This window comes from Sinocyclocheilus grahami, unplaced genomic scaffold (genome assembly GCF_001515645.1).
Source record: "Sinocyclocheilus grahami isolate Dianchi unplaced genomic scaffold, SAMN03320097.WGS_v1.1 scaffold143.1, whole genome shotgun sequence".
NCBI lineage: Eukaryota > Metazoa > Chordata > Actinopteri > Cypriniformes > Cyprinidae > Sinocyclocheilus > Sinocyclocheilus grahami.
This window is the reverse complement of record NW_015505322.1, coordinates 261,481-276,315: the sequence shown is the minus strand read 5'-3', so window position 1 is coordinate 276,315 and position 14,835 is coordinate 261,481. Positions and strand designations below refer to the sequence as shown.

At 36.8% G+C, this 14,835-nt stretch overlaps 2 protein-coding genes across 2 annotated transcripts in view; one reads left to right on the top strand and one right to left on the bottom strand.

Annotated features, from left to right (window-relative positions):
* Positions 1 to 339: 339 nt before the first annotated feature.
* Positions 340 to 1,463, bottom strand: LOC107591528 (solute carrier family 25 member 51-like). Its single transcript, XM_016280699.1, has 2 exons — positions 730 to 1,463; positions 340 to 451 (listed from the first exon to the last, which is right to left on the bottom strand). The coding sequence occupies exons 1-2, from the start codon at positions 1,461 to 1,463 to the stop codon at positions 340 to 342; spliced, it is 846 nt and encodes a 281-aa protein (XP_016136185.1).
* Positions 1,464 to 8,268: 6,805 nt separating this feature from the next.
* LOC107591526 (phosphoglucomutase-2-like) overlaps positions 8,269 to 14,835 on the top strand; it is a 16,407-nt gene continuing 9,840 nt past the window's right edge. The window contains exons 1-5 of the mRNA XM_016280697.1: positions 8,269 to 8,508; positions 10,833 to 11,000; positions 12,522 to 12,713; positions 14,122 to 14,205; positions 14,292 to 14,485. Coding sequence (XP_016136183.1) covers positions 8,434 to 8,508; positions 10,833 to 11,000; positions 12,522 to 12,713; positions 14,122 to 14,205; positions 14,292 to 14,485 — 713 coding nt within the window. The 5' untranslated portion in view covers positions 8,269 to 8,433. The remainder of the gene's footprint in view (positions 8,509 to 10,832; positions 11,001 to 12,521; positions 12,714 to 14,121; positions 14,206 to 14,291; positions 14,486 to 14,835) is intronic.

The following is a 14,835-nucleotide window of genomic DNA, read 5'->3' as shown; positions in this document are numbered from 1 at the left end:
ATGTCTTTAAAAACATAAAACAAATCTTGCTAACTTTTGAAAGGTTATGCATCACATTAATTTTTTTAATGAAAATTATATATTGCTAAAATGATCAAATCAAACATTTCCCTTTCCCTGTGTTTTCAGTTAGCCTTGATGAAAAAATGAAAACAGAATTTTCATTTTTTTGAGTCAACTATCCCTTTAATAACTGCACTTCAAGTAAGCATGTGCTGTTTTTAATGCTGTATTTTTAGCAGCAGAAACAGAGCAAGGAAGACTCATTCTCCACTCTTTTTGCTCAGAGTTGTGTATGCTTTCACTTCATAATTTCCCCTTTCGTCCTACTCATCTCAATCAGAGCATTTTCAGTAAAAGCTCATATGTAGCATTTATGATTCCCCATGAGAAAATAGAGCTCTGGAAGTTCAAATGCACACCTTGAAACAGACGGCTCACCTTCCCGTCCCTGGGGAAGTCGTGGCCTAATGGTTAGCGAGTCGGACTCGTAACCCAAAGGTTGCAGGTTCGAGTCTCGTACCGGCAGGGATTGTAGGTGGGGGGAGTGAATGTCTCTCCCACCTTCAATACCACAACTGAGGTGCCCTTGAGCAAGGCACCGAACCCCAAACTGCTCCCCGGGCGCCGCAGCAAAAAATGGCAGCCCACTGCTCCGGGTGTGTGTTCACGGTGTGTGTGTTCACTGCTGTGTGTGTTCATGGGTCACCATACTTGGCCACATGTTACTTCTCTCTCTCTCTCAAAACGTTTGCCAGGATCACCCTGCAGGACTGAAACTCCCCTCCAATCTGTAACCGTGCGTGAGACTTGACTACATTTAGAGGGTAAAACACCACCCCGAGACCCGCTCCCAGAATCCCTCTGCATACAAAGTCACTAACCGGCTTGCCCTGCCCTGCCTTTGTCTCGGGGAGCAGTTCCTTAATTGGTCCACGCAAACCAAAGAAAAAAGCATTGCTAGGGCCATTTCTGAGTAGGATCGGAACAAGGCCACGGTAAAGCTCTCGGATGCCATGTTGTTGAAGCAAAACACGCGCAGTATTCTGAAAGTTTCCATGATGACGTGGGTCCTGCAGTAGAGTTTGGACCCTCTCGAATGGCATTAAGACTGCTTCAGCTGTTCCCGCTAAAACTGCTGCAATACTGTCCGTTAACAGGACGGGGGCTTGAGGAGCGTGTAGTTGCATCAATCTGGAGAAGTCCTCATAGAGGCCAAACATAATTGCAATAGTGCTGCTTTTCTGCAGTAATGGCGGCAGGATGCCACGGTACAGTGTGTGCAAACCATCACTCTGGAGCTGCCGCACAGCTTCCCACGCCTGCACTCCGAACAGCTGCTGCCGGAACAGTGCCTTGTGTATGGGAAATGTGATGACAATGTTGGCGAACGCTGCTACAGAACCACACAAGTAGTGGTTCTGGTTCTGCAGTGACTCCTGGTCTTGGTCGGCGGAGGCCATGGTCCTCGTTGATACCCAGTCAAAGGTCAAAAATGAGGACCAGGTATGACATCATCTGGTGCATGAACTATAATGCACTTCTGATGAAAAAGATACAAAAATAATCATCAACAATTAATAAAACAGCCATTTTTTCTAGATAAATGTAACAATTTAAACAGTATGTTGTATTGCTATTAACTTTAAGATAATCATGCATGTGAAAAAAATATTAATTGCATATAATAATATTTTATTTAACATTTTAATTGTATTACCAAATTGTTTTTATGTCTGTATAAAGCACTGCATTGATGATGTACACTGATGAAGCAAAATGACTTAACATATGTGACCCTGGACCACAAAATAAGGGTCAATTTTTCGAAATTGAGATGTATACATCATCTGAAAGCTGATAAATAAGCTTTCCACTGATGTATGGTTTGTTAGGATAGGACAATATTTGGCTGAGATACAACTATTTGAATATCTGGAATCTGAGGGTGCAAAAAAATCTAAATACTGAGAAAATCATCTTTAAAGTTGTCCAGATGAAGTTCTTAGCAATGCATATTACCAATCAAAAATTAAGTTTTAATATATTTACAGTAGGAAATTTACAAAATATCTTCATGGAACATGATCTTTACTTAATATCCTAATGATTTTTGGCAAAAAAGAAAAATCTATAATTTTGACCCATACAATGCATTTTTGGCTATTGCTACAAATATACCCCAGCGACTTAAGACTGGTTTTGTGCTCCAGGATTACATATTAAGTCTAACATAATAAAAATGTATCAAAATTTTGTTCGTTTTTGCTTTAAAAAAAAGGGGAAAAAAAGATCTGCCAATGAGGTAAGAAAAATAATCTTAATTCAAAGGGAAAACATACAAGAAAATAATTTTTTCCAGTGTATACTATTTTTGTAGGCCATCTTGGAAGTTCACATCACCCTGGTTCCCTCGACAAAAACCCAAAAGCATTTTTCCATTGGCTTTTGGATTATTGCAGAAAAGCACTATGACTGACAAAAGTTTATCACGATGAACAAAATGCATAAGAATCATAATCTTCACAAGTGAATGCAACTTTTAGGAGTTTTGAAGCCAGAAGTAACAATCACCAGAAGTAAAAAAGCTAAACGCTATAAAGCTAAAAACTATAAACAGAATCATGGTGGCATGACTTCAAAGTCACCATCACTAAGCTTCTGACAACTCTTTCGGTCTTTATTTAAAAAAAAAAAACCTTTCCCTGAAAGTTTTAGTAAGAATAGTTTGCAAGAGTGTGATTATAAACACAACAAGGCTAAAAAAGCGGACTGTGAGTATGAGTTTTCCTGTTCAGCGTGAAGATTTTTAATGCCCCCGACAACCACTGCTGTCCCATTAAGCCACTTGTTTGCAACTGCTTGTATAATGTATAAGCTTTAAAAAAAATCACAAGGAGAATTACTTTTGTATTTTATGTTTCTAAATAAGGGTGAGTCATCGACCTTTTTCAGGAATTTAACCAAAAACCCATTCAAACAACCCACTGACTTCAGGACAACTGAACCATAATTAAGCATATAAGAGAACAAAATGTGATCCATATGCCCTCAAGATATATGCTGAAGTTTATTTTTATATCTTATATCGGATATACATGCAATAAATTGATCAAAAGCGACACAAAAGACAAAATAAATGCTGTTCTTTTGAGCAAGAATCCTGAAAAACAATGTATCATTGTTTCCAAAAAAATATTATGTAGCAAAACTGTTTTCAACTGTGATAATAAGAAATCCGAATCCGAATATTAGAATTAAAAACTGTTTTAAACAACTTTATGTACATTTGAGAATTTATTTGGCTTATGGAGGAAATGAAGAGAAAATTCTTCATCATTTTTCTTATGTTGCATCCCATTTGGAAGCTTGCTGCTGAAGACCCCTGGTGGGCTCCAGCCTTTTGGTTGACAACCACTAGACTAGTCTGTTGAATTAATACAGAAACCAGGTATCCCTAGTTGATTTTTATGCAAAAAAAAATTCTGTCCAGGTCATTCACTTCTAATCCAAAATATTTTAGTCTAAATTAAACCTGGCAAATCTAGAATAACAATGAATTCCACATTGCTAGGAGACGAGTATCTCTATAGGGAGTTACCATGATGACCTTACAGTAGCCTAGAGATAGCTAGATAGACATAGTAGCCTACAGTTATCGTTACTGCAACCATAAATAAATATAGAGCTTCATTCAAATCTCTTTGAGAGTATTTGTTGTCATTTTCGGTTCATTGTTTTTCTTTTGATGCAGCCGGTATATACTATGGTTACCATAATAATTCTTGTGACCTGTGATGTTTATGACAAAGGCAAATCAAATCAGCCGCACCCGTTCATCTCAGCCATGAAAAACAGAAAATCATGATATAAAATCATCTAAACCGAATCACTAGATTATTTCGAATTATAAAAATGAAGCATCTTCACAACAACAGAGCTACATCATCCAAAAGCATCACATCCCGTTCAAAGTTCAAACAGCCACTTTTGATCATATTGTTATTGTTTACCCGCTATGAACGGTCTCTGAATGAACATATGATAAAATATCCCGCACAATCTGATGACTAAGTGATGTACATTTAATAAAAATTGAAACCTCACCTCATGTCATGTTATCTGGCGCTCTGATTGGCTTGATCTGAAACCTGCTGTGTCTCACAACGCCATCGATTATCTGAGATTTGTTTTGTGAGTTGAAGAACTTTAATTCAAGCAGCACAGAACTACACAGAGCTTGGTGTAAATCACATGACAACATACAGCTAAAGATCATTGTAGATTAATAAATAAAATTGTAAATTTTTATGGGGGGGTAGTCTAAATTCCAGATATTAGCATTTTATTCAAGACTGATCCATATGTTTTGGAGAAAGGGTGTCGTTACTGAAAAAAAAAACTGTCAAGCAATTGATCAATTAACCAATGAAAATGAAGGAGCAAAATCGTCAACAACTTGCACCTGCAATTGTAATTAAATTCCTCGGTTAGCTAGCATTTAGATGGTGTTGTTTAAATATATAAGTGTCAAATCAGCAATTTTACTCTGTCTTCTGCATTTTGTGTGTTGGTCTTCAGCAGTAAAGTGAGAGGTTTTGTGTAGTGCTCTGTGCTGTTATGTTTTTTATATTTGTAGTTCATCTCTTTGTTTAACCCATTTATTTTCCCTTAGAAATCTGAAGTGAAGCAATGGCTGACAAACCAGATATCAGTGAGATCTCTCAGTTTGACAAGACCAAGCTGAAGAAGACTGAGACACAAGAGAAGAACACCCTTCCCACTAAAGATAGTAAGTTTGAGTTTTATGGAGCACTCACCTTCTAAACCCTGAATGATGTTTTTATTATTAGCAACATGAGCCTTTTTATTTTTTTGTAGATTAGTTTCCCTTTTGGTTTCTTTCTTTCCCCCTCTTTCTTTCAAAAAAATGTCCCCCCTATTTCCAGCAATTGAACAGGAGAAACAGTGCGAGGCATAAACTCTTCACCGGGGGCAAGTTGTGGAGAACTCTGTGAGATGGCAAGTCACTAAGCAGAAGAGGGCTTCTCTTCTGTAGAAGACCGTTCTGAAGGATGACTGACTTCATGATCCGTGTCAGTGAAGAGATGGTCAACTCCGCACTGAGGCTGTCTAACTCCTTGAAGTTCTTTTGTCCATCCATCTAAATGAAAATTTAGTTTTATTTGCCCTCATCTTTGGTGAAATAAACCTTTCAAAATGAATTGCACTGTGAGGTGTTTTTATTTAAAAAAAAAAAAAAAAAAAAAAATTTGTTGACTTGGTCTTTAATATTAAAACTACCCTACCACTAAATACTGATTGATCTGCACTGGTTACTAATTCAGTTCTTGTCTTACTGATTGGTGGGGTCTGCTGCTTGCAGTTGGGAGAGGAGCAAGTAAGAAATTTTCCACTTCTTTATGGCACTTGCACAGTTTCACAGACAAAAAGGATTGTCTGTAATATGGTAAAGTTAAAATGCATTAGAACCAGAGCATATTTCTGAGGATAGTCTGTGCTCCTTTAATATAGTGTACTAAAGTACAGCTTCAGCCTGTTTGTGCTCATATGGGGACAGCTGACCATTCTAGAAAGTAAACCTATACAATATACATTTGATCACCGTGGAAGGTGGATGGGGCCAAACGTCTTCTAAACCGAATGTATGAAATTTGACTACCAACACGCACTGTTTGTCCGAGACAACACGCAGAGCGGCCAATGAATTTGCTGTATTTGAGACCATGTGTGACGCAATGGCATGTTGGTATATACAACACGTCAGATGTCATGTTTATGAAGGATGTTGTAATGGTACACTAGTATGCAAACATCAGATGTTATATTTGTTCATGAGGAAAATTAATCTGTGTGTTGTGTGCGACGTCAGTCTGATGATTTCATGTCCATGTCCTTTTTAGTTTTTTAGCAGTTTTAACAATGTACTCTAGCACAATAAATTTCAGTAAAGCAATGCCACAATAAACTAAAGAAAGGATTAATGTGGATAAATTTAGAAGTAAATCTGCTTTAAAAACTATTACACAATCGAACACAGCCAGAATGTGTGCGCATTGAGGACACGTTAAAATTCATTGTCTTAACATGTTAAAACTGGGCGTCTTTACATGTAATAAAGAAATGGGTGAAAAATAATGCCTTAACATGGCCAAAATGTGCATGTCTACACATACAAAAGAAACGCGTTCAAATTGCAGGTTAACATGGACATACAGTGCGTGTTGATTAAAAATGTATGTGTTCTGTTTAAAGAGTTTTGGCCCCGTCTGCCTTCCATAGATCACAGACTTGATTATTGAAGTCTGGTAATGTGCTTTCCATCCATCCTTCCTTCCTTCCTTTAAATGCTTTCTTCAGTCATTTTAGGATGTGCAAACCACACCAAGTTTTTATGTTAGAAAGGTTTGGGTCACATAATAATGAATTCATAAGCAAGGATTTATTCACTGAGCCATGCCACTGCTGTAAGTGGTGCTGACACCAGTACAGTGCCTGGCCTGCAGTAGCTGGTTGCATAACTGAGGGATGGGCTGTTTTCACTGCCTGCAGGCCAGCGGAGATGTGACAGATATTCACAGCTTTAGTGTGGGTGACAGCGATGGAGCCGTGTCACCCACACAGAATAAACACAACTCATCCCCGAAAATGCAGTTGGAAAACCTATTGCAAATATTTATGCACCATCTGCAGAATTTATAAGGCCTTTTTCACAAAACGGCACACTGAAATTGACATGAAAAATAAATAATAAATTGTCAAGCAGTTATGCATGCAGAAAACAAAAGAAAGCTTTCAGTGAGAATAATTTTGATTTCTAGTTCTCATTTCATACAAACAAACATTTGTTTATCTATCATGGTAGGAACTCTATTGAGCTAATATTTTATATCTTCTATGATTTAGCATCTTGTCATTTTTAACCTTTTAATCTCATAATTATAACTGTTATCTCATTATTTTGACTCATAAATAGGACTTTTATGTTATGTTATTATGAGTTACCAAATCATAATATTTTTTTATGTGGCAGAAATGGGCTTCCATAGTGTGAAGGCCTTTACACAAAGAACGATAACTATAACTATAAAGTAATAACATTAGGAGATATCATTGCAATCACTTTCAGAGTGATTGTTTTCTATCTGATTAACATTAAAAATGTTGACAACCACACAAAATTCGGCGCGTACTGTAGTTACATACACAGAACATAACTTAAGCACACGTTTTACATGAACACGTTATTATTTGTTCAATTGGTGTGAACACTAATATGGATATCAAATGTGAGCCAAAATCATCCCAATTAAAAGAACCAAAGACTTAAACTACTTCAGTCTGTGTGCATTGAATTTATTTAATACACGAGTTTCACAATTTGAGTTGAATTACTGAAATAAATGAACTTTTCCACGACATTCTAATTTACTGAGATGCACCTGTATATCATAGCATTCTTTGCATTCCTCACAATGTCAGCATCCCACCGTTTTTTACAGTCTCCACTGAAACATCATATTAACTTAACTTTTAAACGTTTGTTTTTCATTGGAATATCAGAAAATACAGTTATATAGAATGTGAAAAAATAATATAGTCCTTAAACTTGGCTTTTATTGAAATTAAAATGTAATTTTTATAAAATCTTTTTACATTGTATGAGTAAAAAAACATCTTTGACGAATAAATTCTCTTCTGATCGTTATACTCTTTCAGTCATTGTAGAGTCAGTAATCTTCACCAGATATTTAAAGTCTATAATCTGAAATTATATTGAAGTCTCTTACAAATAGGCTACTATACAGATAAAATCATTTTGCAGCACATCTTTATAATGTTTCTTCACACACTGAAGTGATCTCAGTGCCATTAATAACAGGAGCTTGGCGCTCTCTGCTGTATAAAATAATATAAACAGGTACAGTTTAGGATCCCAATGAAAGTAGGGATATTTTGTACATGAACGAGCTTTTATGTTCATTTAATAACTGTTTAACTGCTTTAATTATATTTCAATTTACCTTCAGGAACACAGAAATATCTTAAATAATATACTACATTTATTGCAATTTTTTACACAAAACGTTAAATATAGAATCTAAATTAGTTTTATGAAAGTTAAAACTGCACAGGTCAAAGAACTGAAAGCTTATTCCGAAAGTGCTCCACCAATGAGCTGCTACGCAATGGCATGGGCCAATCACGTGCCCCGCCCCTTTCACGGAAACCCCGCCCACTCCGTTTCGGACGTGCTACAACTATATCAGTATACTAAGTCGAACAGGAGCATTCACGGGTCACACACTAAATCCATTCAGAGCGACCGTCAACGTACACATGCTCGTATAACAGAGTTGATCGCTTATTGTTTATCGGTTGAATTACGGTTTACTTCCGAGTTAGATCAACATGGAGAACGGCCTGGAAAGCACAGGAGACAGTCGTGTGGACCAGGCTGTCACGCAGTGGCTGCAGTATGACAAGGTGAGACCAAACACATGCTTCATATGTGCGAGATCTGACATCTCTAGTGCTTAAGCTGGAGTTCAGCTGTATGGCACGGTACCAAACGCTGGCTTGAAACATTCCTTTTAAGTGACTCGTTAACAAACAGCTCAGTTATTAACAGTGAAGAGGAACAGCCTGTGATGATCATCTAAAGTGGAAGTAAACATGCTTTTACAGAATGCTTTAGAGGAAGTGCTCTTACCAACTACAGTAGATTACTCAACACAATGCCATCTGAGTTGAGATTCAGTCAGATCCTTATTATGATGCCATTATTTAAAATGCATTTTTGTTCAGAGATTAATCAGCTCTGCCCAAGATGTTTCTTCTAAAAAATTTTTCTTTTAGCTCTATACTCTCATTTGTCTCAGAACTATAAAATTTAAAATACCATTCAAAGGTTTGGGGTTGGTAAGGTTTTAGAGAAGTCACCACGGCTGATGTATTTGATCAGTAAATACAGTAATATTATTACAATTTTAAAATAATTTTTCTATTTGAATATGTGACCCTGGACCAGGTCTTAAGTCGCAATAGCCAAAACTACATTGTATGGGTCAAAATTATTAGGAAATTAAGTAAAGATCATGTTCCATGAAGATATTTAGTAAATTCCCTACTGTAAATATATCGAAACTTAATTTTTGATTAGTAATATGCATTGCTAAGAACTTCATTTGGACGACTTTAAACATGATTTTCTCAATATTTAATTTTTTTGCACCCTCAGATTCCAGATTTTCAAATAGTTGTATCTCAGCCAAATATTGTCCTATCCTAACAAACCATACATCAATGGAAAGCTTAGCCTATTTATTCAGCTTTCAGATGATGCTATTCAATTTTTGTGGTCCAGGGTCACATTACGTATATTGTATAATGTAATTTATTCCTGTGATCAAAGCTGAATTTTCAGCATCATTACTCCAGTCTTCAGTGTCACATGATCCTTCGGGAATCATTCTAATATGCTGATTTGCTGCTCAGGAAACATTTCTTATTATTATCAATGGTGAAGAAGAGTTGTGCTGCTAAATGTTTGTGGATTTTTCTTCTTCTCGGGATTCTTTGATGAATAGAAGTTCAAAAGAACAGAATTGATTTGAAATAGAAATCTTTTGTATAAATGTCTTTACTGTTTTTTAATATCTTTTATAAATGTCTTTACTGTCCCTTTTGATCACATTTTATATGTGTCCTCGCAGAATAAAAGTATTAATTTCTTTTCGAAGGAGAGTAGATTTCAAAGTATTGATAATTTGGTTTCATATTAAAAACGTTTGCATATCTTGGCAAATCTGAGCAGGTCACAGATCACTGGGTTCTTTTTCTCAGCAGAAAACTCTGAGAAGCAGGAGACTTAAGAATAAGCCTTCATTTAATCTCAAGAGAAACATTTGAGATAATAAATCATCAGGAGTGTTTTTGAATTGAGCAAATGTGGCTGATTCATTTGCTACAAACACATGACCTGCCTGAACTCACAGCGAAGAGCATTATGCTTCAAAAACAAAGAAACATACAAACAGGCGCAAACAGTTTCTAGACTATCCCAGTTACACTGAAACAGCAAATTATAGTTTATACTAGTTACAAAATAGTTACACTTATTACAACAAAATAGCATGCAAATCAGTGTCAATGGACAGTTCCATAAAAGTAATTACATTGCATATTTGTGTAGTGTCATTACAGTAATCGGAGTCTTGTGCTTAACTGGCTCACATGAAACAGTTAATGGTTTTACGCAGAAGTGGAAGGTCAGCGATTAAGCAAAATTGGACATTCAGTTGAATTCAACCTTTTTTACAGTGCAAAAAAAATTTAACTGCTGCTGATTGGATGTAAAATGGGTAGAACTATACAGTTTTTTTTTTATTGTATATTGGATGTTTAGTCACCAAAATGATTGTATTGGCCCATGTGCTGCTCAGAGAGGACATCATAACATGCAGTCAGGAATGGATCAGAGCTCTTTGCTTGCATCCTCACATGGTCTCACTTATCAGGAGAGTGAAAACATATTGTCCCTCACATGATGGACAGGAGACGTGTACACACACACACACACACACACACAATACTAATCAGAATCATCAGGACAAAGTGTCTGCTGGAGACATAGAGGCTCCTTTCTTCCTCCCTTCTCTTACTTTTATTGCCACTTTTAAATACTTTAAAACTGACCCAATTTACTTTTTTAATGCACGTTCCTGGTCTTATTGTGATTTTCTGAGTGCACATTATTTGAAAGGATTTTTTGGTAAATATAGAATATAACTTTGTGTGTGTGTTTACAGAATCCAAAGACGGCTGCTGCTGTGCGGACTATGGTTAAGGATAGAGCCATGTCAGAGCTGCAGAAGTGTTTCGGGGCCCGTATGGAGTTTGGCACGGCGGGACTGAGAGCCGCCATGGGACCGGGAGTGTCCTGCATGAATGACCTCACCATCATACAGACCACACAGGTGACATACAAGATTGTCAAAACAGCAGCTGATAATGTTTGTTACAATAGTAGAGTATGTCCTGGGAAGCTATGTACCCTCCTTAAAGTCGGAATAAAATGTAAATTCACCCTCTCTATTTTGTAAATGCATGTTATAGATGTTATTGTGAACAATTCATGTGTATGCTTCAATTTATAAAACCTACTCGCATACATATTCATATGTATATGTATATCTGTGTACATACAAAAACACAGCTTAAAGGAATGGAAAGGAAAGGAACACTTTTTTGAAAATAGGCTCATTTTACGACTCCCCTAGAGTTAAACAGTTGAGTTTACATGTTATAGATGTTATTGTGAACAATTCATGTGTATGCTTCAATTTATAAAACCTACTCGCATACATATTCATATGTATATGTATATCTGTGTACATACAAAAACACAGCTTAAAGGAACACTCCACTTTTTTTGAAAATAGGCTCATTTTACGACTCCCCTAGAGTTAAACAGTTGAGTTTAACTGTTTTCGAATCCATTCAGCCCATCTCCGGGTCTGGCGGTAGCACTTTTAGCTGTAGCTTAGCACAGATCATTGAATCTGATTAGACCATTAGCATCTCGCTCAAAAATGACCAAAGAGTTTCGATATTTTTCCCATTTAAAACTTGACTCTTCTGCCGATATGACTAGGAACTATACTCTCATTCCGGCGTAATAATCAAGGAACTTTGCTGCCGTACCATGGGTGCAGCAGGCGTAGTGATATTACGCAGCACCTGAAAATAGGATAACTTCCGTCATCATAACCAACGTGATCGCCTGCTTGCACAGGGAGCGTGCTGGGGACTATTTTCAGGCGCTGCTTAACACCATTGCATCTGCTCCACCCATGGGTTCGAAAACGGTAAAACTCAGCTTTTTAACTCTGGGGGAGTTGGAAAATGAGCCCATTTTCAAAAAAAGTGGTGTGTTCCTTTAATGTATGTGTAGACGTAGGGTCTGTTTACACCAATGTTTGGCACGAAAATTTTTGCATGCAATTTATCGGTTCAAGCCAATGAGAAAAACTGGCAGATGGGCTGAATGAAAATGCAAATTCATTCTCTGACAGTAGGTGGCGCTTATAGAAAATAAAAAATACACCGTAAGCAGAGCTGGGTAGATTACTTAAAAACTGTAGTCCGTTACTGATTACATGATGAAAACTGTAGTTCGTAACATAATCTAGGTTACTTGTATTAGGTAATGTAATCTGACTTCTTTTTAGATCCGACCAAAGTTTCACACAAATTCATCTTGGTGTGAACAGGCCTTAAAGGGATACTCCACTCATTTACTCACCTTCACGCTGTCCCAGATGTATATGACTTTCCTTCTTATGTGGAACATAACACAAACAGAGAGTTTTAAAAACTGTAAAGCATAATCAAGGTTCCAAAAGCCATTTATCACATTGTCAGTTTTCACAATGTCACAATACATTTTGTGTGAGGATATTGATTGACATTCATTTCTCTCTTTTTGCTTCTGCTAGGGTTTCTGTGCGTACCTGGAGCAGTGCTTTACAGATCTGAAGCAGAGAGGGGTGGTGATCGGGTTTGATGCTCGCGCTCACCCCCCTAGTGGCGGCAGCAGTAAAAGATTCGCCTGTCTTGCTGCTTCTGTCTTGATCAGCCGAGGCGTCCCAGTCTACCTCTTCAGTGACATCACACCCACTCCATACGTGGTTCGTATGAACCTTCTGTAGTCATGGAGAGAAAGTTCAGGTGTATTACTAATTCTGATATGCTAGAGCCATGACACTGTGGTAATCCAAGACACATAGAACCTTATGTAGGTGTGCAGGTTCGAATCTTGATTTTGACATATTCCAATACCATTTATTTCCCTCCGTTTAAATTGTTCTCGTCATAGTAAAAAAGGTAATGGTATCACAATGGTATTTTGACATATGCTATTGCAATGAATGATTACTGTAATGATTTGCATGGTACAGATATTTAGGACATATCTATGGAACAGGAAATTGTAACATTGTACAGTTTTTTGGTTTATTATTTAGAAGTGTTGTCCATTGTGGTTAGAGGTTTGCTTTCTAAGATCTTTTTGAAAAATTGCTACTTCCAGCTGCAAAGAACTAATCGCAAACCAACAACCAAACGCATGAGAAAGAAGACAGAGAGAGACACAATTGCACGTGAACACATTGTGAGATTGTTGCGTAAGAGACTAGAATCGTTCATGAAGAGTCCTCACCAATCATCAACTTTTCTGTTCCCATGAGTACACGGACACGCTCTCACTCATTCTCTTGTCACTCTCTCAACCTTTCCCTTTGAGCCCTCAAACAGCTTTCTCTCACTCGGTGTCCTCTAGCCCAAAAACGTTTTGGTCAAATGTAGTATTCATCCAAAAAACATTGATTTAAAAAATAATTTGTAATTTGAGAGGGAAAATGTTATGCCATCCACATAACTTGACATATTCTTTATCTCTCCAAATCTGTAACTTGGTGGCCCGGTGGTATCTAAATGTCATTTTCTCAATTTTCAGCCAAGCATGGGTCTGGGTAGAAATTTTTGGCGCAGTCAGAGACCTGCCACAGCATGATCATGATTCATGTGCGCCTTGCATGCTCAGAGCTTTTTAAGTAGTGTTCCTTTTAAAATTTACATGATACATTGTTGTGTTACTCTTAATAAAATATACCTACTATGTGACTAATAACTAATTGTTTTTTTTTTAAAGAAATTAATTAATACTTATTCACCAATTAAATTGATGCATTAAATTGATCAAAAGTGACAGTAAAGACTTTTACTTGTTACAAACTTCTGTTTCAAATAAACACTGTCCTTTTGAAATTTCCATTTATCAAATGTATCATAGTATCCACAAAAAATAAATAAATAAATAAAATAAAAAATTTAATGGTTCCCCAAAAAGATGTGGTTTACAATGATTTTACAAGCGCTCTGTGTCATATATTACTGTTTACTGAAATAATTGCATCCTTGGTAAGAGACGTCTTTCCAAAAACCTTAAAAATATCATAACTTTTGAACGTTAGTATAAGTGTAAATGTAAACAACAACAAAAATGAACACCTCTTCTCTTCCCTTCTCTTCTTTTAGCCTTTTACTGTATCACATCTAGGACTGTGTGCTGGTGTCATGGTAACAGCCTCACATAATCCCAAACAAGACAACGGATACAAGGTATCTTCGATCCCTAAATAATATGTTTGATTTGTAAGAATATAGTATACTTATATGACCCATTTTTCAATGTGTGTGTGTTTAAGGTGTACTGGGCAAACGGAGCTCAGATCATTCCTCCCCATGATAAGGGCATCGCCGCAGCTATAGAACAAAATCTTGAGCCGTGGCCTAAATCATGGGACACAGATGGAGCTCTTCAGAGTTCCCTACTCAATGACCCATACCAGGACACACACAGAGAATACTGCCAAACCATACAACAGCACTGCTTTCACAGGTACTCACAAAGATATGTCTGCAGAACTAAGAAAATGATATATTGAATTCCATTTGAACCATCTGAAATTAAGTTTTGAAAATTCCAAGCTCAGTTTACTCGATGTGTGAACTGTCATCCAGGACATACCTTTATATATACCTTGTGTGTATTTATACATTTACATTTACATTTAGTCATTTAGCAGACGCGTTTATCCAAAGCGACTTACAAATGAGGACAATACAAGCAGACAAAACTAACAAAAGAGCAACAATATATAAGTGCACATGACAAGTCTCGGTTAGCCTAACACAGTACACGTAGCAAGGTGTGTGTGTGTGTGTGTGTGTGTATATATATATATATAT